Here is a 22,644-nt window from a genome sequence, read left to right as displayed (position 1 = left end):
CAAACAGAAAGCGGAGAGTGGGTAGGCGTTTGAATCACGAACTGTAGCCACTACTGGGAGTCTGTCCTAATGTTGCCCAGCTATATTACGAGGATGCCTCGACTATGCCGCGACATTTTCTTGTCGGCACTAGAAAGTGACGTCAAAAAGCCTACGCTCTAAGCTGCAAAAGAAGAAGAAAAAGATATCGGGACATATGAACTTTGGCTGAATCAACTCAATTGAGGCACCTCAACAAGTTTGTACCATTAACCGCGACACATTTCCTAGAACGCCCAGAAAGTGTACGTGGAATGAAACATTTAAACTAGATTGTTAAAATTGAGACTCTTGAGCCTAGAAAGTTATTTAGATTGGGGCACTTGGACTGCAAGATTTCGATTGGGACACTTGGAAAGGTAAACTTTGTTGGAGTATTCAATTTAAGTAACGGGATAAAGGCGACATCCAAACTGGGATAAGTGAAATGGAGTAATTGATCTCTAATCTAGCTATTTGGCACTACGATTGGGACACCTAAAAAAAGACGATTTTGACTGAAATGGGACATACACATTGATACTCATAGGGGCTGGAACATTTAGACTACGAAACATACTTTGGACGTGGGACTAAAACTTAAACCAGAAGAAAGCCATGGTGTCACATTCTGTTTTACGGAGCTTAAGCGTATATTTTTTCGACTGACTTCCCAGCCAGCGACTGAGCAATAGTATAGGACAATTGCAGGATTAGTGCTTCGACTCTGACTCTGACAGTTGTTTCTAGTCGAGATTCGAACATGCAACGACTGGATTGTTAGACCAGTGTCATATCCCAATTGGGACGGTGTCCCAAGTTCGAACTAAAATGAGAACATTTTTTGTCTATGGATTCTAATATAACTAGTTAAATTCCAGTTAATCTATTTTTGGTTATTTGATTGCAAACATCGCCAACAGCCGTAAACAGCTATCGTCTAATTCATTCTACACACCGAATTGAATACACTTTACGTTAGTTTGCAGCTTTCAATAGCATAAGTTGACTTTTGTTCAAGCTTGCTGGCCTGAGTTTGATATTAGTCCATTGAATCATAATATACAATTCAAACGCTTAAGTTGAAATATTCAAGATGCGAACACGATTGAAGTAGGTTGATCAAGGATGGACATTTAGAGTAGGACAGTTGAATTAAAAGGCTTTTACAGGGACACTTTGGGTAGAATAAATGAGCTGGGAAAAGTTTTCCACAATTCAATAGAGTCTTGTAGTGGAACATTTGGATGGACAACTGAGCCGTCAGTGACTTTGTGAATTTCAAAAGTAGTTTTTTGTTTGAAATAAAAATTAAAAATATATTCTCTGTGTTCAAATTGGCAAGAAGAATGCATTGAATACATTTCTAAAAACAGTGCTTTTGTTTTAGGCCTTGAAACACCTAGACTGGTAATCTTGAAGCAATATAACGTCTTAAGTGGGACACTTGAAGTAGAATAATTGAGACATGGATTGGGATGCTTGGGCTTTGATATTAAATGTGGGACACTTGAGCTGCAAATTCGAATCAAAGTACTTGGATGAGGCTTTTAAATTAACCCGCTAGGATGCCGTTCGTACAGACAAGTTACGTTTAGGTTGGAACACATGAAACAAGACACTTTTACCGGGAAACTTTAGCTGAGATATCTGAACTGGGAAACCCCGATGAAATCCCCTGGCTTGAGACCCTTAAACTGGCATATTTAAATTGTTTTATTTAGAATAAGACAAATCAACAGTCACTTGAGCTAAGATTCGATATGTAATATTTGGGACACTTGAAGCGAGTTATTCCGTTTAACCATCTTGACTCGTATTATCCACAGAATAGGATCGCTAAATTTAAAATGCTCGATTTGAGGAATATCGCCCTAAACTGCAACATTTACTTGTTGCATAGCACCTGAAATGGGACACTTAAAAATGACATATTGGAACTGAAGTTAAAATTGAATTGATACTTGGACTGAGATATTATAGAAGGCATACTTGACCTGAAAACGCCTTTTTTGTTTGGATTTTTGATCAATATTGCATTACCGGAAACGCATGAACCGATGAACTAGCAAGATCTAACGAAAAAATATGGTTTTGATTCAGGATCGTCACTGATTACAGCATGTCCTTTGAAAATAAATGAACAAATATTGCGAAACAAGCATTGACTAAGGTTGTAAATCTCAAGCGAAATACGTATCTATCAGAGTTTTATATATCCAGAATAAGAATGTGAAAAACATTTATTGGAAAAGCAAAAAAAAAATATCGTTGGTGTGAAAAAGTTAAACTGAGGCGCCGGGATTGTACGGTCTTTTAATGGTATACTTGAATGTATACCAGATGTCTGAATTGGGAACTTGGACTGGAATGCTGAAATTGGGACACGAATTAAGATGCTCAAAGTGGGACACTCCGATTGAAATTCTTGGAGTGAAGCACCTACATTAGAACACTACCCTTGAGGTAAAACCCTGCCCTGTATGACAGTTTAACAAGAGACATTCGCGCACCTAAATTCGAGAAATTGCTAGAAAACGTTGACGAAACTTTCATTTAAAACCCTGTGCCAGTTATATTACTTTTTTTCAAATTAATTTGCCAGTTATATTACTTTTTTCAAATTAATTTCAAAGGTAATATTCTTTGCTTTAAAAGGGTTAAACAGAAAAACTTTAACCGCCAGAAGTTTAAAAAGACAGATGAAAAAGTGACTCTCCAAAGCTAAAGAGACACACTCTAACTGGAATGCCTAAATAGGGACAGTTGCCAGACTTAGACCGAGGCGCTAATGACACATTCCAGCGTTACGGGACACAATTAGCACCCATTTTTACTCTGTGAGCTGCTTCCTTTTTCACCAATTTTTTGGTAAATACTTTGTAAAATAGTTGATTACTGTGGACTTTATCTTCCATTTGAATGCTAGGGATTTGATCAAATAGCAACTGATTTGCATAGTAGGGATGGTGTCCCGTAACGCGGGAATATGTCTAATACTTGGTATGGAATCAAAAGTGGGACACTCAAGCACATTCAGAAGGAAATATTTGGATCACTTTAAGCGTGTTGTTTTGATTGAAATGCAATGGTCAAAATGGGACACCTAGAGTAAGACTACTGTAACTGGTGAGCTTGAATCTTATTTAACCGATAATTTGCTGGTAGGAAGAATATTCGGTAGTCTTATTTTAGTGTTTGAACCGATAATTCTAATTTTCGAGAATTCAATTTCTTACGTTTTCTGTACACACTTTAAAAAGTTTAATTCAAGTGTTTTATCGTTACAAATGGATAGCACTTTCAATAATTAAATTGATTAATATGTTATTAAAACGCCAATAAATTGATGACTCTTGAACCATGAACCATGTAGAGCACAAAACTTTTGAAGTCTAGAATGTTTGCGGTGTGTTTTTGACTGAAATTGTAAGTCACTTTGCAGACTTTTATCGCCTGATTTGAACATCATTTTGCAAATGGAACACACACCAATTTAGTGTTTTCTTGGTTCTTAATTAACTAACTGTTATTGTTATCATCCAGAAGAAAGTCCCACAAAAAATTTAAAGAACATTCTTGAAAATGCTTACCATTATGATGCTGGTTGGTCATCGGGCTCATCGGATTGATCTCGGATGCATCATCGACTACCAGATCCTGGTCGGACTTTTCACCATCGGACTGCTAACCGAAGCGGGTACATGAAACAAAGCAAGGCGAAACATTATTGGCCGCCACTCTAAGCTGAGCTGAGCTCAGTGCGTTCACACTACTTACATGGCCCATGTCCTTCTCCTCCTTCTTGACTTTCTTCAGTTCGTGTGACGATTCCGGCGTTCGGGGTCGATATTTGTCCCGATCGTTCGGTGAAATGGAACTCCGCTGTAATGGTGAATGGTGCGCGTTAGAAAGAACCAGGCATTTGCTAGATTAAACTTTTCGAACTTACATGCCGATCGTCCAATGGCATAATGTTGCTGTTGCTGCTCTTCGATTCCTCCGGCCGGTGCAGTTCCTGTTTGTTCAGGATGGCCAACGGGTGCTGCGGCGGTGTACCGCCGAGTGCGCCCAACGGTCCGCCGAGACCGCCCGGACCGAGACTAGGATGTGGCATCCCCACCGGCATCGGTGGGGCCCCGTGCGCTCCGGGGATCTGCTGGGCGTGCATTTGCTGCAGCAATCGTGGCAGGTCGGGACGTTGTTGCTGCTTTTTGGGAGAGCGAAAACAGAAAAGGTGATTATGCTAACAGTTTGAAAGGCACGGTGGGAGGGGATGGGGGATAACGTAGGCGGGAAAAATTGTGTGATTGTGTGTGCGTATTCAATTCGCTTACCCCTATCACAGCGTTCAGCTCGGCCATGGTAATCTGCTTTGCTCGTTCGACCGCGGTCAGAACCTGCTGCTGATGCTCCTGGGACAGAAAAGGTACGATCTGAGTGATTATAGCACTTAACCTTTTCGCTATTTCCGTCTGGAAAGAAGAAAGAAAGAAAAAATGAAAATTGAGTATAATTGAATTGGGTTCTTCTAGGCATTGGAAAGGCAGAGAAATCGACCGATGATGCCGAGTGTTTCGAGACCGTCGGTCGGCCACTCGGTTCTAGCTTTGTTAGTTCGTTCGTTCGTTCGTTGGTCCGGTCTGGGTCATTTTTCTTATGCCATGGCTTGCTCTATGTGCCCATGGCTACGACTCGAAAGGTGAGAGGGTCTCTCTAGAGTGTTTGATTTTTTGTTCTATTTTGCACCCCACCGACTTCATCCCGTTGCAATCCGAAGCAGACTGCTTCTGGTGCTGCTGCTGCCGGTCACGCTCTAAATGCAATTTGACAAATGGCGTGTGAAAATGGGATCTTTGGCCTGAAATACGACCGTTTGCTACTGCGATGGTTTAGTATTCCCTAACGAAGGCCAAAAAGACGAGACAAAAAACGGTGAAAATATCACCGGTGCAGTGGACTAGAATGTATGGGATTTTATGGGGGAATGTTGAAACTTAAAGCTTCCACCAGCAGCGGATGGGTCAAAATTTCCCTGACCTGTTCGCATTCATCGTAGTTCAGAACTGGGTTCATAAGCGGTCGTATGAAACATTTAGCCGCTATGATGAAGACCAAGTACTAATCTCGACTCATAGAAAACCGCACAACAGAAAAAGTATGAATTGGGTATCGAATTGCAACATCGCATATCCAAATGCAAGTGCCTGACCGACAACGAGTGCAACATCAAGTCTGCATCGGGGTCTCGTACGGAGCATCCAGCCTAATGGTAAACAGAGAACATTTGTACCACATGAACCATACTAGACCGCAACATCAATGGGGGTCTGGCGTTCGACGTTCCATGGCAAGTGGACCACTAGTACGATAAGAACTTTGAAGAGTAGCAGCTTCAGTACCTATCTCCGTGCTTACATTCTATCGGTAAAACCGCACGGCTTTTGTTGCTGTTGATGTAGCTACTGTTCTGCTTTGTTCAGCTCCGTTATCCAATCCAGGCTCCACCCTGCTCTGACTCTACTCGGTTCTGCCCTGCTCGGGTTCAACCAAAACATTTATTATGTATGTGCAGTGCTTTGCCATACTGTGTGGATCTTCCCTCTGCTCCACTCATAGTTCATGAGGTCGGTGCTTTGGGATGCGCTCTGCTGCCTCATCAACTTTGCCTCATCCGGCGCCATCAACCAAAGGCCACTTGCCACAATCCCCGGAGACCAACAGCAACAACCACATCGACTTCCTCTCTCGTCCTTTGCTTCCTATTGCATCTATCGTCGTCCTCACTGTTAGCAAACCAACTCGACCAGGCAGTAGCAGCAGCAGCAGCAGCATTTTGTGCACACATAAAGTGGTTTTCGGTATTTTCCAACCGACTTCCTTCCTCCTGACTACAGACCAGCCACGGTCTATTACCGTTACCAGACTAGTGCTACTGCTGCTGATGCTGCTTCTGTTGGCTGCTGGAAAATATAAAATAGTTGAATCATTGGTTTCACTGGTCTGAGTAACTATGTAGAACGCCACAATTCTGCGGTTTCCTCGGCCGCATCATATAGGATACAAATATACCACGAGACCATTGCTGCGGCTAAAACTACTACCAAGTTTGTCTCACCCCCCGGCTGCCACCGCCACCCCGTCAACCACACCACAGTAGCGCCAACCGGCGCAGGACAGTTTGCTGACTTCGTGCTGCTCCGCGTACGCCGCCCGCCTCGTATCAGTATCAAATGACTCATCTCATTTGCCTTCCCCGTGCTGCGTTGCTGCTTTGGCCCATCTTATCGGATGTAAGGCAGCAAGAACCGGAAGGATGGAAGAAGTGTCCAAAGGAACGACGTCGTGCGGTGTGCAAAGAAGGAAGGGTAAGCAGGCAGACAATTTCCTGTCTCGCACAAACTTTCCCGAGCAGAACCAGCAGCGGTAGCTTCTCCGGTTCAGGGTGCCAGAAACCGCAGCAGCAGCAGCAACAGCAGAGAAAGAGGTAAAAGTTATCTGGGAGCTGCCATCGCGTTGCGTTGTCCTGACGGTTGGTGGCTGTCTTCCCTTGCCAGAGTTGGAAAGTTTCCTACCGGGAAAAGCAGTGGCGTAGCAAAATTCTCACCCTCGTGGATTCACGATGCACGAATTTTCCACCCTCCACGTTAATGCAAATGAAAGGGTCCAATCCAATCCTATGTGAAAAAATACATGTATTAAAAAAATCATTTTTTGTTGAAATGGCTACGTCATTGGCACGAAATCATCGATTCGAAATTGTAAACAGTTTTGGAATTTCCAGATGAAAGCGACAGCTTGCCGCAGATCACACCATTTGTGTCTAGAATAACGAATGAATTACGAACAAAATCGAACATAATCGGCGCAAAAAGACCACAGCATAAGCTTTCAGCTTTAGGTATGTTTCCTTTATACCTACCACATTTGGAGCGGCTTCCTCCTAACAGCGCGCGTTTCGACATTTTTACGACCGACATTATGTCAGAATGTAAATACTCAAACGATCATGTCCCCTTCCCTATACCTGCACCATCCTGCACCAACCAATCCAGCAAACTGTGCACACTGTGGTTTTCCACGTAATTCGTAACACACCAGTCCTCTCCAATTAGCGACCTGTACGGTTCGCCCCAAGTCCGAGATGGAATTAATTACGTCCACACGTTACCCGCCAGTAGTTAGCCCAGGCCACCGGCCAGCCAGCCAGCCAGCCAGCCAGCTAGTCGGCAATCGTCGCCACACACATGACAGTAATTCCATCTAATCATGGCTCGTAATAAAAAGCTAGCAGTGTCCGTCCGGTGGCCACGCGCGGCAGGCAGGCTCAGTAGTCCTACTTTGGTCAGATGAAAGATAAATCTTCTCAAACGGAGGCTGCGCTGCGGTTCATAAATGGCCAGTTGCCAGCCGTAACCGTATAGCGTAGGGTCTGCCTATATATCTCTCTCTTGGGGCAAAAATGGGCAAAGCCAAGAAGCCCCGACCAACTAAACTCTTTCATCTTTTAGCACTACCTGCATTAGTTTGCTGCCACAGGCTAGCTTCAGGGGTGAGGTGCGCGCACGGGGCGGACGGGGGAGTAGAAGTGCAAGGCGAACCTCATTTACGGTAATAACAGTCGGGTGCTTTTTTCCACCTACCAAGTCCTACACCTTCCCGACCACCATCCGCGTCCGTCGCTGGAAAAGATCGGCTCTGTGCGATCGTTTTAGCACTACCTGCCGCCGCTGCCGCCGCCACGTGAAGCCTCGTTTTTACATTAAACTTTGGAGTTTTACGAGCTGCTGCACCCGGCAGCCAGCCAGCCAGCCAGTCAGCCACAGAGGAATGATTTCGCTGATTGAGTCTTAAATAGGTACAAATTTATTACGTCAGCTAGTGCCAGCTAGCAGCTACAGCCGCAGATGAATGTTACCATTTGGGCACAGTGCTTCCGATGGTGGGCAATATTTGCAGCTGTCTGACGTGTAGGAGGTTTACAATGATGTTTGAATGCTATTTTGCTGCTTTCAGCAGTAATAATTGGGAATTGTTGCAAACAAATTAACTACTCAAATTAGTTGCTCGAAAACATTGACAGCCCTGAATGAAGGCGAATATAAAACGCATTCAGCGCATAAAGTTTTATCCCCGACAGCATTTTTTATCTGTCAGCCCATGGACATGACTACTGAACTGCTGACAGTGTTTGTCTTTCTCAATTTTATACCCTTCGCAACAATTCATTCATGAATCGTAGTTACGCGACTAACCTGCCGAACAATTTGCTTGCTCTTGACTGATATTTTAGCTCTAAAAGTTTAGTTTTAAGGCTGCTCTAATGGCTTTCAAGTCCACTAAATGTGCATCGAAATTAGCAGCACAACTTTAAGAGAGCTTCTTGGCTGTCCAATCTCTTATTTAGGTACCTATTTGAATCAATCCGTTCTGTCCAAACCTTGACTGGAATCTTTTCGATCTCTCAATGAGGTCTTACTGGGTTCTCTTCTACTTCTTATAAGAGTTTCTCCAATCTTTCTGTGAGATTTCTCCAATATCTCATTGGAGTCTTCTCAATCTTCAGCTGGGATCTTTTAATATTTTACCCAGGAGTCTTCAATTTCTCGAGGAATTTTATACAAATAGTGTTTTCTAATATTTTGTTGGAAGCTCTTCAACTCCAATGAGGGACTGTTTCCAATCTCTTACTGGGATCGGTCCACTATCTGCAATCCTCAACTGGAGTCTCATCAATCTCTGCAAGCTTTTACTAAGTTATCTCCAGTCACTTACTGGAGTATCTCAATCTCTTGTTAGGATCTTCAATTTTTAACGGCGGTCTTTTTAATTTCTAACTGAGAGTTCCAATCTTTAGCAGTATTGGATCGTATTGGATTTTCCAATCTCTTTCCAGGATGGTCCCATTCTTTGAAATCCCACACCGGAGTGTCCACAATCTATTATTGATGCTCTATTGGAGTCTCTTCGATCCCATACTAGAATTTCTTCAATTTCTCACTGAGATTCGTCCTTTCTCTTACCGGATATCTTTCCAATCTCTTACTAAAATTCCTCCAATTACTAAGATTTCTTCAACCTCTTACTGGAATTTCTTCCTACTCTTACTAGGGTTGCCCAATATTTGGCTGAAATCTCTTCAATTCTTTAGAGGAACCTCTGCAATCTCTTATTGAGGTCTTACTGGGAACTCTTCCATCCCTTACACGAGTTTCTCCAATCTTTCGATGAGATTTCCCCAATCCCCTATTGGTGTCTTCTCAATCTCTAGCTGAGATCGCTCAATATGTTACCCAGGACTCTTAAACTGCTTACTGGAGTCTCTAGTTTCTCGTTGAATTCTGTATAAATTGGGTATTCCAACAATTTATAGGAAGCTCTCCAAATCTACTGGGCGCTCTTCAATCCATTGCTGGGGTGTCTTTACTGCTTCTAATCTTCTAATGGAGTCTCTTCAATCTCTGACTGAAAACTTATTGAGGTTTCTTCGATCCCGTACTAAAATTTCTTAATTTTCACACTGAGAATTTCTCCTTTCTCTTACTGCATTTCTTCCCAATCTCTTACTAAAAATTTTTTGTCGGAAGATTTGACTACTGCATCCATGGTTTTGATCTATCAGGGTATTTATTGAAGATCGTCCAATTACTAACTTCTCTTCAATCTAACAGGGATCTCGCAACCTCTTGCTGAGGTTTTAACTCTTTAGTGGAGTCTACAATCTCTTATTAAGATCTTACATATCGTTACTGCAGTCTCTCCGTCCTTTTACTGAGGACTCCCCAGCCTCTCCAACCTTTCACTAGAGTTTCTCCGATTTCCATCCCAACATCATCTCACACTGGGATCTTTTCAAGCTCCTACTCAAGTCTGTGTAATCTTTTCCTGAGACATCTTCAACCCTTTACTGGAGTCTCTTCTGTAACTCACTGGTGCCTCCCATTTCTACTATGTTCTCTCCGTCCTTTTACTGGAGTTCCTCAATCTCTTGCTGTGGTCTCCAATACCACACTGTAGTCGCTATAATTAAAATGCTATAACCTTTAATCGTTTTAATTATGCTATGCATAATTGCTAATTTGATGCATATTTGATGTCTATATTGAAAATTTGAATTTGAGATCTAGAGTTTTAAAGAAAAAGTTGTACGCAATGATGATAATGATATTAATATGAAGAAACGTATATGAATGTAACGAGGAACATACTATGGAATTACAGTTACATCGTCAATTTATTATATTGAGAGCGTATTCTGTACACACTTAAAAAAAGCACCGAGTTCGGTAAAATTTTGCCGAAATCTCAACAGCCGAGCGTTCCGCAAAATGTTTTATGTTACCAAACGTTACTAAAGATCCTTAAACGTCGATTTGCACCATCGACATTTTTGCTGAGCGTCCGGCTGTTGAAATTTCGGCAAAATTTCGCCGAATTCGGTACTTTTTTTAAGCGTGTATACTATTGAAGATTTATTGTCATTTGAAAGTGGAAGCTTCCACCGTTTGTTCTCCTTTAAACTGCACACTAATTGCCAAATTACTTAGCAGTTGCTAAGCCTCGCTTTCAGAGAAACTCAGCAGCTCAAAAAGGGAAGGGACGGGGGGGGGGGGAGATGTAGCGATTTTACCCTCTAACGATCATAACGATCATGCGTTAGAAACTTCACTTGGATACGTACCGCAAGTAGGTGGGGAGATTCCCCGTTTTAACTTAGGAACAAAAGTCTTTGCATGGTGAAAATACATATATCTCTTATAAATCTTCTCTCTTCTCTCTTTCCATAATTGTTGTAAATGTTAACTCCTTTTCGTCTTCCACTAAACCGTTCCAGTGTAGACTCACTCCTACACTCTCTATTCTCACAAGGAAACTATTGTTTGCATCCCCAAATTCTTCTCTCTCTGTGCTAAGCAGCAATCTCTTCACCACTTTACTCACTGGTATCGAAGCTCATCTCTCATAAAATCATAAAAATACATCCTGTCTTCTACAATAGCTCTCTATCTTCTCCAAAGTGTTTACTTTCTCTCTTTTAAAATGATCTTAGCTCTTTCCTTTCTTCCTCTCTATTTCAAAATATCCTTCTCTCACCCAAAGCATTTTCTCCTCATTATTTCTATTCTATTCAAAGTATTCTTCTCATCTAACCTCTCTCTCTGTTCTAAGCTCGTCAGATTCTTTCTCTTGCTCACATTTTTTTTGTTCTCAAGATTCTTTCTCTTCTCCAGATTTATTCTCTTCTCTAGATTCTTTCTCTTCTCTACATTCTTTCTCTTCTCCAGATTCTCTTTTTTCTCCAATCTCTTTCCCTATTCCAGTCATTCTGTTTCTCAAAAATCTTTTTCTTGTCGAGATTTTTTTTTCTCCAAATTCTTTCTCTTCTACAAATTCATTCTCTTTCTCCATGTTCTTTCTCTTCTCCAAATTCTTTCTGTTCTCTAAATTCTTTCTTTCCTCCAGATCCTTTCTTTTTCCAGATTCATTCTCTTTCTCCAGATTCTTTTTCTTCTCCAGATTCTCTTTTTTCTCCAAATTCTTACTCTTCTCCAGATTCATTCTTTTTCTCCAAATTTTTTCTCTAATCCAGATTCTTTTTTCTCCAAATTCTTTCTCTTCCAGAGATTCATTCTGTTTCTACAGACTCTTGTTTTTCTCCAGATACTTACTCTTCTCCAGATTCTTTCCCTTCCCCAGATTTTTGCTCTTTCCCCAGATTTTTTCTCTTCTCCAGAATCTTTCTCTTCTCCAAATTCTTTCTGTTCTCCAAATTCTTTCTTTCCTCCAGATCTTTTTTTTCCAGATTCGTTCTCTTTCTCCAGATTCTTTTTCTTCTCCAGATTCTCTTTTTTCTCCAAATTCTTTCTCTTCTCCAAATTCATTCTTTTTCTCCAAATTTTTCACCAATCCAGATTCTTTTTTCTCCAAATTGTTTCTCTTCTAAAGATTCATTCTCTTTCTCCAGATTCTTTTTATTCTCCAGATACTTACTCTTCTCCAGATACTTTCTCTTTTCCAGATTCATTCTCTTCTCCAGATTCTTTTTTTTCTCCAATTTCTTTCTCTTTTAAAGATTCATTCTCTTTCCCCAGATTCTTCTTCTCCAGATTCTCTTTTTTCTTCAAATTCTTTCTCTTCTCCAGATTCTCTTTTTTGCCCAATTTCTTTCTCTTCTACAGATTCATTCTCTTTCTCCATATTCTTTCTCTTCTCCAAATTCTTTCTGTTCTGCAAATTCTTTCTTTCTTCCAGATTTTTTCTCTTTTCCAGATTCATTCTTTTTCTCCAGATTCTTTTTCTTCTTCGCATTCTCTTTTTTCTCCAAATTCTTACTCTTCTCCAGATTCTCTTTTTTGCTCAAATTCTTTCGCTTCTCCAGATTCATTCTTTTTCTCCAAATTTTTTCTTTAATCCAGATTCTCTTTTTTCTTCAAATTCTTTCTCTTCTAAAGATTCATTCTCTTTCTCCAGATTCTATTTTTTCTCCAGATACTTACTCTTCTCCAAATTCTTTCTTTTCCCCAGATTCTTTCTCTTCTCCAAATTCTTTCTTTTCCCCAGATTCTTTCTCTTTCTCGAGATTTTTTCTGTTCTCCAGAATCTTTCTCTTCTCCAAATTCTTTCTTTTTTCCAGATTCTTTCTCTACTCCAGATTTTCGTCGCTTTTAATTTAATTCGTCGCGCTTGCAATATTGCTTAGGCTCCTTGTTCTTTAAATTCTTTCATCTTTTTCATCACCCTTTTCTCTATTCCCTCTCCTTCATTTTATAGTCAGAACTGTATATTTTCATGTCTTTTCGCTCTCTTATCTTATTTCTTTTTTTCTTCTTTTTGTTTAACAAATTTCGTTGAGGCTCAATATAATTTTTCACAAAGCTGCATTTTATTTCTGGAAGTTTCTGGAAGCTGCAAAGGTGTCTGATGCGAAGAATGATTAATTGGAGGAACTGGAAATTTTCGATGCAGACCAAACATATATCGAGGCGATGACATTGCGATGAGGTTTGCATCCACGTTCTTTCGGTTGGTATCCGACTGTTTTACTAACTAAACTACTGCCGCCCGCCAGGGATGATTCCTCCTCAGAATAAAAAAAAAGAAAAGAGAAAAATTCACACTTTTCTCAGTCGCGAATTATTGTGCTCCGTTTTGTTTTAACTTTTCTCTTTTTACTGACTGCGATTGCTCAGCAACCTGCACATTAATGATCTACATTCTACTCATTGAGGGAGTGAACTGAGCAACAAAATGTTAATACATTTTTTGGCTGCCCATGATATGGGACACAAAAAAACTGTTTAGACTTCTCGCAGCGGCAACAGTGCAAAAAATGCTGCATATGACGATAGTGGATGATAGATATGGCAACATTGGAATTCCCGTGCAGTTGCTTTTTCGCTCAATGAGAAACTAAAGGTTTTTTTTATATTTCTCTTTATTTTTGGACTGTTTCGCGTTGCGCGGATGGATTTCTCATTTGCGGCAGCAGTTTTGCTCATTGTATTGAACAAAAAAAGGTGCTCTTTTTGCACAATGAATGCGGAAATGGCAAGCCCGTCGCCCGCTGTATTAGGTAGTCTAATACCTAATTTTGTTTTATTCTCCCAATTCTACCACTCCCCGTATATGCGTCACACACTTCCCCATGCGACGATATTGTTTGTATGACTGCTCTTTTTGTCTATCATCGAGCACATACACTATTATCTATTCTGTTAGTATGATAGAAGCAAAGCAGTACGTTGCCGATTTTCTCACGTTAAGTCTAGGATTGAATCCACCACGGGGTGTGTTTTTGCTTTCTTACTTACTTGTATATGACTATACGCGGTCACGTAAACTATTTTGGAAAGTAAGGAAGTGTCTAATACGAAGAATGATTAATTGGATGAACTGGAAAATTCCAGTATAGCCAACAAAATATAGAAAACAAAATTAGGTATTAGACACCTAATACAGTGGGCGGCAGTAGTTTAGTTAGTAAAACAGTCGGGCATCACCAACCGAAATAACCCCGTCTGCCATCGCCTCGATATATTTTTGGTCTATATCGAAATTTTCCAGTTCACTCAATCAATCATTCTTCGCATCAGACAACATCTCCCTCCCCAAAATAGTTTACGTCATAAATAAGTCATAGTCATAAATCAGAAAATAAGAAAGAAAAAAAAGAGGCACTTTTATAAATCTTGCAGCCGACTGCAAGCTACTTTGGAGTCCGGAAAGGTTAGGATGAGTACTTTCATTCGGCTCTTATTTTACCTTTCGTTGCCATCAGACTGTTTCTCTTCTCTCTACATTATTTAACCTTTTGCTTCTTCTTATACAGTTTAATCAGAAACTAATTGGCTCGCCCTGCTTGTAAGTCATCTGCTTGTTCGAAAGTTTCGATTCATTCAAAACGCCCTTGCTTTCTAATATCGTTCGTCATAGAAGTTAAACGAAAAATGAAATCTCTAAACACTTTTCCTGTCCTGTCTGCCCTTTCTATATTGCGGGTGACAATCCAAATCTACCGACAAATTTTTTGCGGTCTAACCCCATTTGGTCACCGACACTACCTGTTGCCAAAAATTGCACACTTTGCCCCACTGTGCCCGTATCTAAGCCGGCCGCCCGCCCGGTAAGTCGATGGTAATCGTTGAGATTTTCCAACCGACTTGAACGATTTTCTCCCACCCGCCCGAACGAAGATTGGCCGGCCAGTCGGCCCGGCCCGGCCCGGTGCTGCGGTTGAGTAATATGGAAATTGATTTGGCATGACTCGTTGAATTTGTTGTTCGGAGGCGGTTCGCAGTCAATTAACGGAACCCACCGCCACCGCGGACGTTGGCTGCTGCCATTGCCGCTGTGGCGACGGCGGTGTCGGTGGCGGCAACCAAACCGAATTCCCCTGAGGTGCGGAATGTGGATGGTCATGCAGAATAATTCGATCGACCCACGGTAGCAACCGGGTCAGCTCGGTCGGCAGCAAATGGTTTCGAGATTTATCTGCCGATGGGATATGAAAGGGAGCAAGCAAAACGGTGAAGGGTGAGTTCGCAGTGCTACTTTGTGGCGCATTGTTCGATTAGGTTGGACCAGCCAGAGAGCCCTCTGGAGCAATGGAAATCGATTGAAGGGTGATAGATCAGACTTTCCAGTTGAGTGAAAGTGAAATACTTTTTAAGCTTGAAGTGGTGCTCAAGGGTATGCCACGATTGCTTTAGGAGAATAGCGTGCCAAAGCTAAGTGTCAGTAAATTGATACCCTGGTCGAGTGTTGATATACCGCAAACGTATAATTTCACAATCACCTTATCCAATAATAATTGTTTTAAGGTTGGCCATTTTCCTCGAAACTCTTGCCATGTTTAAGTCAATTGTCCTTTCACCTATTCGTCGTATCACAGGGAAACTTTCACCAATCTACTGCGCAAAAACCAGAATTTTGTTCCCTGCCCGTTGCGTTGCAGTCAATGTTCAACTTCAATCCCCGACTCTCCACTAGCGACTTCTGTTTCCAACAAACGGGCAGCTGCACCGAATCAAACAAGACCCTCCTTCCTTTTCGCACCATGCTCTTCCCATGTGCCGGAGCATTGTGTCCGATGTGGAGCTTGTACACAATTATGGAACAAGCTTTTATAGCCCGCGCCTCACCTTCAGGCGGAATCCCCTCCAAGAGGCCTTAACATGACACCTTCTTGTTCAACCAGTCATCACACGTTGCATGGATGGGACGACGAAGGGATGCATCGCACAGGGTAACCCCCATACCGACAAGGCACCAGAGAGCATCGGTAGCGGCAAAAGAATCGTGTACTTTCATGTTACTAACTTTATCCCTCCTGGCAGTGCAGTGGGGAAAACTTTGAACCTACAGCAACAGCAACGTTTTCTTGGGATCTGTTTGCATTGCACGCTTGTTGCATATGTGTAACACAGCCCTGGCACGGACGAGTCAGGACAGGAGGAAAATGTCGAAAGTATCGGTTCATTCCGTGCTTCACGAACACGAAAATCATATTTACTAATTTGTCCGCTTCATCGATCTGAAAACCGGGGCAGCACACAGTTGCAGCCCCAAAATTCACCGGCGGCAACGTGTGGTCGGCCGTGCTGCGCAAGCAGAGGATATGGTGTCCCCATTAAAAATACATGAATGTAATTAAATCCGTGTCAAAACTTGTAATTGCATTCGGTAGAACATGCTACAAGCTGCAGCCAGCCAACCGGTCAGCTTGCAGTGTCGACCGCCAACAACAAATGACCGAGTTTGCTCTTTTCTGCTCGACGACGAACAACATATGGCAACCGCTGTTGCTGCTAGCTGCTACTACTACTGCCGGTGTCGTTGTCGTAGCACTGAATATATGGATAGGTTGTATTAGTTGTCAGCTTGTACGAAATAGTTCCACCAGCCAACCAACCACCACCCAGTTTGCCGGTGCCTGCTGTAAAGTTTACAGGCAGGACTTCAGGCAAAGAGAGATCAGGAATGGACGGACACATGGGGCGGTGGTAGATTCGAAACACGTCCCAAACTTACACCCGGCTTTGGGCTGCACAAATTCTACCGAACCGAACCGAACTGGCCAGACCGAAACCAACGGTGAACCAAATGTAAAGTATTTTGGTCGCTGCTGTGGGCTACCCCGGTGCCGTAGGTGCCATTTCATCATCAGGAGGAGGAGGAGGACGGGCTCGTTTAACACACGGGTTGTTGGCCTGGAAACCCGGTGGCTGGAATTCCATCCAATCTGTCGTCCAGCACAAGCAATGACCGGTAAATTATTGGGTTCAATTGGAATTGCCGAAAGTGGATACATAAAATTTACTAGTTTTACCTATGGTTCGCACAACAGTGCGAGCGTTTTGGGGTTCGGCACGGTTTGCACGCACTTTACAGCGTAAATATGTCAGCACTGATGGTTGAACCGAAATTAAGAATTAATTTACAGTGAAATAATGGTCAGAGACAAGGGATCGAAACGAACGGTAGAAGTTATTGCATGCCTGCTTTTACGACTGTGTTGATGATATTTTGAATCAACCTGGCTGTTGCAAAAGAGGAATGCAAAAGAGGAAGGTTTTTACGGTCACAAAGCAATTAACTCATCAAATTTGGCAAATCATCAAAACAATTATGATGGACTTTGGAGCTTTGATAATCAAATCAGTCATAATGGGGAAGAAGTATGCTCACCTGCCAATGGAAGAGCCTTCAAAGCACGAATCAAAAACGCTTCATGTAAAGGTCACGCCAGTTGACGCGTAAATGATCTTACTCAACAAGCCAGGATTGTGTTAGTGTTGACCGAAATAACTAGCAGGAATTATGACCAGTAGAAGTAAACAAATGATCGAATCGTCTTTGCATGCGTCGAAGATCGAAACTTAACCTTTTTCAGCTGATTTGTTTTGTTTTAGAATGTTAATTTTTTATTTCGCTTTTGAAACTAATGTTGATACAGTCATTATATAGGTAAAGACAAATTTTCTTGAATCTGACATAACTGTTATAAGCAATTTTTATAAACAAATGAAGGGAGCCCCAATGGGGAGTCTCCTGTTGCCTTTCCTATGTGAGCTATTTATGGCAATAAATGTCTTACCCATTCGCTGGTAGATATGGATGGTGAATGGTGGAGATATGTGGACATTTTTTGCATTTTAAAACCACTTTGATACTCTGTTGAAAATCTAATACTATAATACGCTGTTACAAATACAAATCCAAAGTAGCCGATCACAGTTTGGTTGATGAACATACCAGTCAGTAATTCTTGAAATATCAACCATCGCCGCTCTGTCAACTGTGCAAAACCATACAAGGTATTGTAAGTACAAAGTATTGACCAAGACATGCTTATTCAAGTCGCGCAATATAGACTGACTGGAGCTCAGCAGTCAAGTCTTTGAACGCGGTCGGAATCTAAATAATATCGATCATTGGCGACACGACGACGCACCGAACTGTTCATACCGTTTGCTGCGACGGTAGCACAACGTATCTCTGCCGAGATGTGGAGTTTTGCTATGCTGTTGCTGGGATAAGCGATATTCAGTGTCAGGGTTATTCAACCTCCAGGTCAACAATCCTTAGAAGCTGGATGTTGCCGATGTTCTCTCATGAGCAAACTACCTCGTAGGTAGCATCGTTCTGTGCAGCCCGCTCACGAATCTAACAACTCGTAAGCTCTCAATAACCCGCGGATGTGAGTAGGATGCATGACTGTAGATTTTTCTTTGTTTCTTCTTTTCTTTTTTATCTTACGCCCTCGCTTATGACGTGGGCAAGATTGCGAGCTCTCGTGAGTATTCGATATCGATTGCTCGGATTGCAATGACGAGCGACAGCGAAGGCAGTGTCCGACACACTTGTAAAAACTCGTCGCAGAGTATGAAAAAATTAGAAAGGTAGTCCGAGAGAGATGCTCATGCCAGTGTTTTCGTTAGAACGAGAATACGTTTTGGACGATTCCAGGCCCGGACAAGTTCCTCCGAAATCCGTTCCGTGCTTGAATCACAAAAGAAACCCTCCCCGGACCCGGAACCGGTCATACGGCCTCTGAGAGACATGAGATGATCACCAATCGCTGTTTTGTCGAATGCTGATGTTTTTTGATATGCGACACAACATGCTTTGCTGATGCTGAAATGTCCCGTTACGGGAACCGGTTCCGGATTTATAGTGTCCCCCCGGATCCGGATGGCGCGCACCATGGCTCCTAACTGCGGCAAAATAACTGATATGTCCACAGTCGATAATATGTTTACAAAAATCAACAGATTTCAAACGAATTTTAGATATTTGGCAACTTTATCTAAAAAAGCCATATCTCGGTCCCCCAAGGAACTCCGGAATAACTCCGGGACCATATGCCATATGGCCATTATCTATAGATATTATGAAAATAGAAAATATTTTCGGCAAAATTCCAAAATTTGGTGGAAAAATATTGAAACATAAAAAAGTTACGGCCATTTTAGTAAATTTTGCGGTGCTAAAAATGATGTAGACCTTAGAGGGGTTAATATAGATGTTTTTCCATTATCATATTTTATCTTTTCTTTTATATTCAGTCAATAGTCAAGCCCAGCTAGCATTTTCATATGTACAAAAAAGGTAAAAATCAGCATTACGTACAGATATACATGCTAAATAAATCGTATTTCATGCGCAAAATTGGCATATCCTTACTATTTTGGAGGCGATATACGTGATTACGAATTATTTTGAGCGTTACGACTATATAAGTATATCCGATTAAGCGCGAGTCGCTCCGTACTACTCTACGATTTTGTACTGAAAATCGTATGTATGTCAGTCATTATCATTATATACGACAAAAAATCAACTTGATCCCACTATTCAGCTTTAGTTACGATTTCGAGTTTGTTAGGAGATATTTACGATAGTTTTCGTACATTGATATACGAGTTGGTGGTAGCTGGGAGATTTGTCTCATCTTCATAATTTTCACCGTATTAATTATTTTGGTCTCTTCAGAAATGTTGCAAATCACGCGAGAAGCAAACGATACCTACTCTCACGCGAGCGACTATGAGAAGCATAGCATCTAACGCCTACGCCACTGAAGCAAACATACGTCAAAAAGCCGTCGTTGCTGTGTGCAGACATTTTGTTACCTACACACTTGCGATCACACAGCTAGCTTCGTAGCATCTTTCTGCATAACCCACTCACGAGGCAAATAACTCGTGAGCAGCCTTCTACCCGTGAGGCTTGGCGGCACTGGGATGCAAATTTTACTTTACTTTTTTTTCTTCTTCAGCTTACGTCCTCGGTTCTACACGCGGGTGGGAGTGCGAGCCCTCGCCAGTGATCAGTACCAGCTGCTCAGGCTGCAATGACGAGCGAGAGCGACGATCGTGGATGTAAGCTAAATACACATTCGCAAAAACTCGTCAAAGTGCATGAATAAATAAGAGCGAGGGACCGAAAGGAATGCTTATGCCGGTGTTTGTTAGAACGCGTGCGCGTGTGTGAGAAAATTAGACCACACTGCTCTACCATCCATTTTATCTGTATTATCTGTATATTCGACGCTCTTTTATGTTATGTTATCTTTTTGCATAATTTCTGGCTTTAGTTTTCAGAAGCTCGCATAATGCATGCAAAAGGGTTGACCTCCTGAAAACTAAAGCCAAATTTGGTTGATACGCACTTTTTTGCAAATGACTCCTAACATGTTTACAGTCGTATTTTTAATACTTGTGAAATATCTTAACCGCATTTTTTTAATTCATCCCAATTTCGTATACAGCGCGGTACTGCGGCTGAACTTCTGAAAGCGTACAGCGAGCCGTTGTACGAATCCACTGGGTGAATTTGAGGATATAAGCGGAAACGTAGCTCATTTGCTCCATTTTAAAAAACGATGCCGACTTGAGTGTAAAAATTGTCGAGGCATAATATTGCCCAATTGTTCTTACAAGGTACTCTTCCGTATCGTATTCTGTAAACTTAAAACGTTAGTGGAGTCGGTGGTCGGCGAATACCAAACTGTTTTTTGTGAGGATCGCTCCTCGACGGGTCAGATGTTTACCCTGCGTCAGTTATTAGACAAGTTAGACGGGTCAAAGGTAGGAGTCAAAACGGGTGCTGGAGTGTACGGCCCCAAAACTAGAATATCTATAGCAATGGGAGATTGGCAACAGTTTTCCAGGCTGAGATAGCTGCTATAACAGAATGTGCAAACGTCTGTCTCAAAAGGAAATACAGACATGCTAATATCTGCATTTTCTCTGACAGCCAAGCGGCACTAAAAGAGCTTAAAGCTTTTAAGTGTTTTTCAAAACTTGTCTGGGATTGCATTTGTCTCTTACGGCAACTGAGCCAGGTAAACTCGGTAAACCTGTACTGGGTCCCTGGTCATTGCGGAATAGATGGAAATGAACTCGCAGACGAACTAGCCAGATGTGGTGCTAACTCTCCATTCACGGGTCCGATCCATTCTGCGGTATCTCGGACTGTGTGATGAAGAATGGGGCGAAACAAAGGGAGAGCCGAATGATTATGGCCAATTGGGTGGCCGTACAGTCGCTCAAACAATCAAAGAAATTTATAATGCCTAGTATTAAGGTTACTCAGAAGCTGCTGAGTCTCAATAAGAGAGATCTCAGCACGATCACCAGTCTGATGACAGGACATTGCCCGAGTAAATATCATCTTCGGAATCTCGGTTTCGTGCAAGATGATATTTGTCGCCTGTGTAATACCGAGAGCGAAACCTCGGAACACTTACTCTGCAATTGTGGAGCACTAATAGGACGCAGACTGCAGTATCTCAAAAAGGCCCTACTATAGTCTAGGGAGATCTGGTTTGCGTCGCCGATCAGGATTATAAGGTTTATAAACCAAGTCATCCCTGATTGGCACCTGTCTCGCTCCAGATACCACTTCCTCAATAAGTGACAGGTAAGCCTGAAGCGTATAACAAAAGAAATAATGGGGCATACCACAATAGTTCAAAATAATGGACGCAGTGGTGAGAGTACCCAACAGAAGAGGTAGGAAATTAGACAAGTTCCGGGAGTACAACTTGAGTTCCGGGAGTACAACTTGCAGACACATTATCTGTTTGTGGACTTCAAGGCAGCGTACGATTCAGTCGAACGAAATCAGGTATGGTAGATAATACTAGGCTGGTAAATGGCTAGGTAATGCGTACCATCGGTGCCTTGTGCACTGGGCATAAAATAGACCCCACAGTGGTTCACAGCCAACCCGGTAACAATGTGACAGCTCCCATACTAATCAAACGTACCTAAAACTGCTGGTTCATGGTTCACGACAGATGTTTGAAAGCGGCGTAAATATCGAAGAAAGAGTTTATTAATCATTTGTTTTGGCAAAAAATCCCTTGTGCATATAAGATCTGAATTGGTTTATTATTTCAATAGAGTATTTTACGAACTGACAATATTATGTCAAGTACCAAAACGTTTCCGTGGTAATGACAATAGCAGCATAACTGGTTCTTCTGTCATAATAACATGCTCTATTTGGTTCTGTCATATAACAGTGTGTTTTTTGTACAACTGCAAAGATCTCTATTGCTTGGATTTACTCTTGAATTTTGCTTAACTTGTTCTGTTAACGACCAAATCGATCCAGCAATCATGAAAGAGCATTTCATTTTGAATTGCGCAGCGGATAACTTTTAATGAAACACGCAATATTCAAATACTTTAGAGCAGACAACTCGTACACAAGAATGACAATCTTGTAATAAATACCGCTTTTTATCTTGTAAACAAATCAATCAAACAACCCACCAAGAATTCAAACAGTTTTACCGAAAACATGAAATAATGCTGAAATAATCAATACGCACTTTTCAAATCGTTGTCCAGACAGCTTTTTGCGTTCACATTTAACGTAACAAAAATTAACATTTCCTTTGGAAATCGAAGGTGCGTCAATTTTGACTGGCACGTAAAAACGATCGTCGCGACATTTTTGACACTGGCGGGTGTTATGGCAAACTGTTAATAACTGTCACTTTGTTACGGGGTAGTTCACAGCCTCTTACCTAGCAACTCCTATCCCAACCTCCTCGTGGTACCAGCCGGGATACGAGCAACCTCGGGTGGAGATCGGGTAACCAACCCCGGT

The 22,644-nt window shown here is 41.8% G+C and overlaps 1 protein-coding gene across 4 annotated transcripts in view; it reads right to left on the bottom strand.

Annotated features, from left to right (window-relative positions):
• The window catches only part of LOC128738589 (protein groucho-like), a 94,223-nt gene that overhangs the window by 9,623 nt on the left and 61,956 nt on the right, over positions 1-22,644 (bottom strand). The window contains exons 6-9 of one of the 4 annotated variants that reach the window (XM_053833840.1): positions 4,356-4,493; positions 3,971-4,228; positions 3,799-3,903; positions 3,612-3,702 (exon numbers count right to left, since the gene is read on the bottom strand). In XM_053833840.1, coding sequence (XP_053689815.1) covers positions 3,612-3,702; positions 3,799-3,903; positions 3,971-4,228; positions 4,356-4,493 — 592 coding nt within the window. Of the gene's footprint in view, positions 1-3,611; positions 3,706-3,798; positions 3,904-3,970; positions 4,229-4,355; positions 4,494-22,644 lie in introns of all 4 variants that reach the window. The other 3 variants (XM_053833839.1, XM_053833841.1, XM_053833838.1) reach the window with 3 other exon arrangements.

The sequence above is a fragment of the Sabethes cyaneus genome, chromosome 2 (assembly GCF_943734655.1).
Source record: "Sabethes cyaneus chromosome 2, idSabCyanKW18_F2, whole genome shotgun sequence".
Lineage (NCBI taxonomy): Eukaryota > Metazoa > Arthropoda > Insecta > Diptera > Culicidae > Sabethes > Sabethes cyaneus.
The sequence above is the reverse complement of the archived record's forward strand: the minus strand, read 5'-3'. Positions and strand labels throughout refer to the sequence as shown.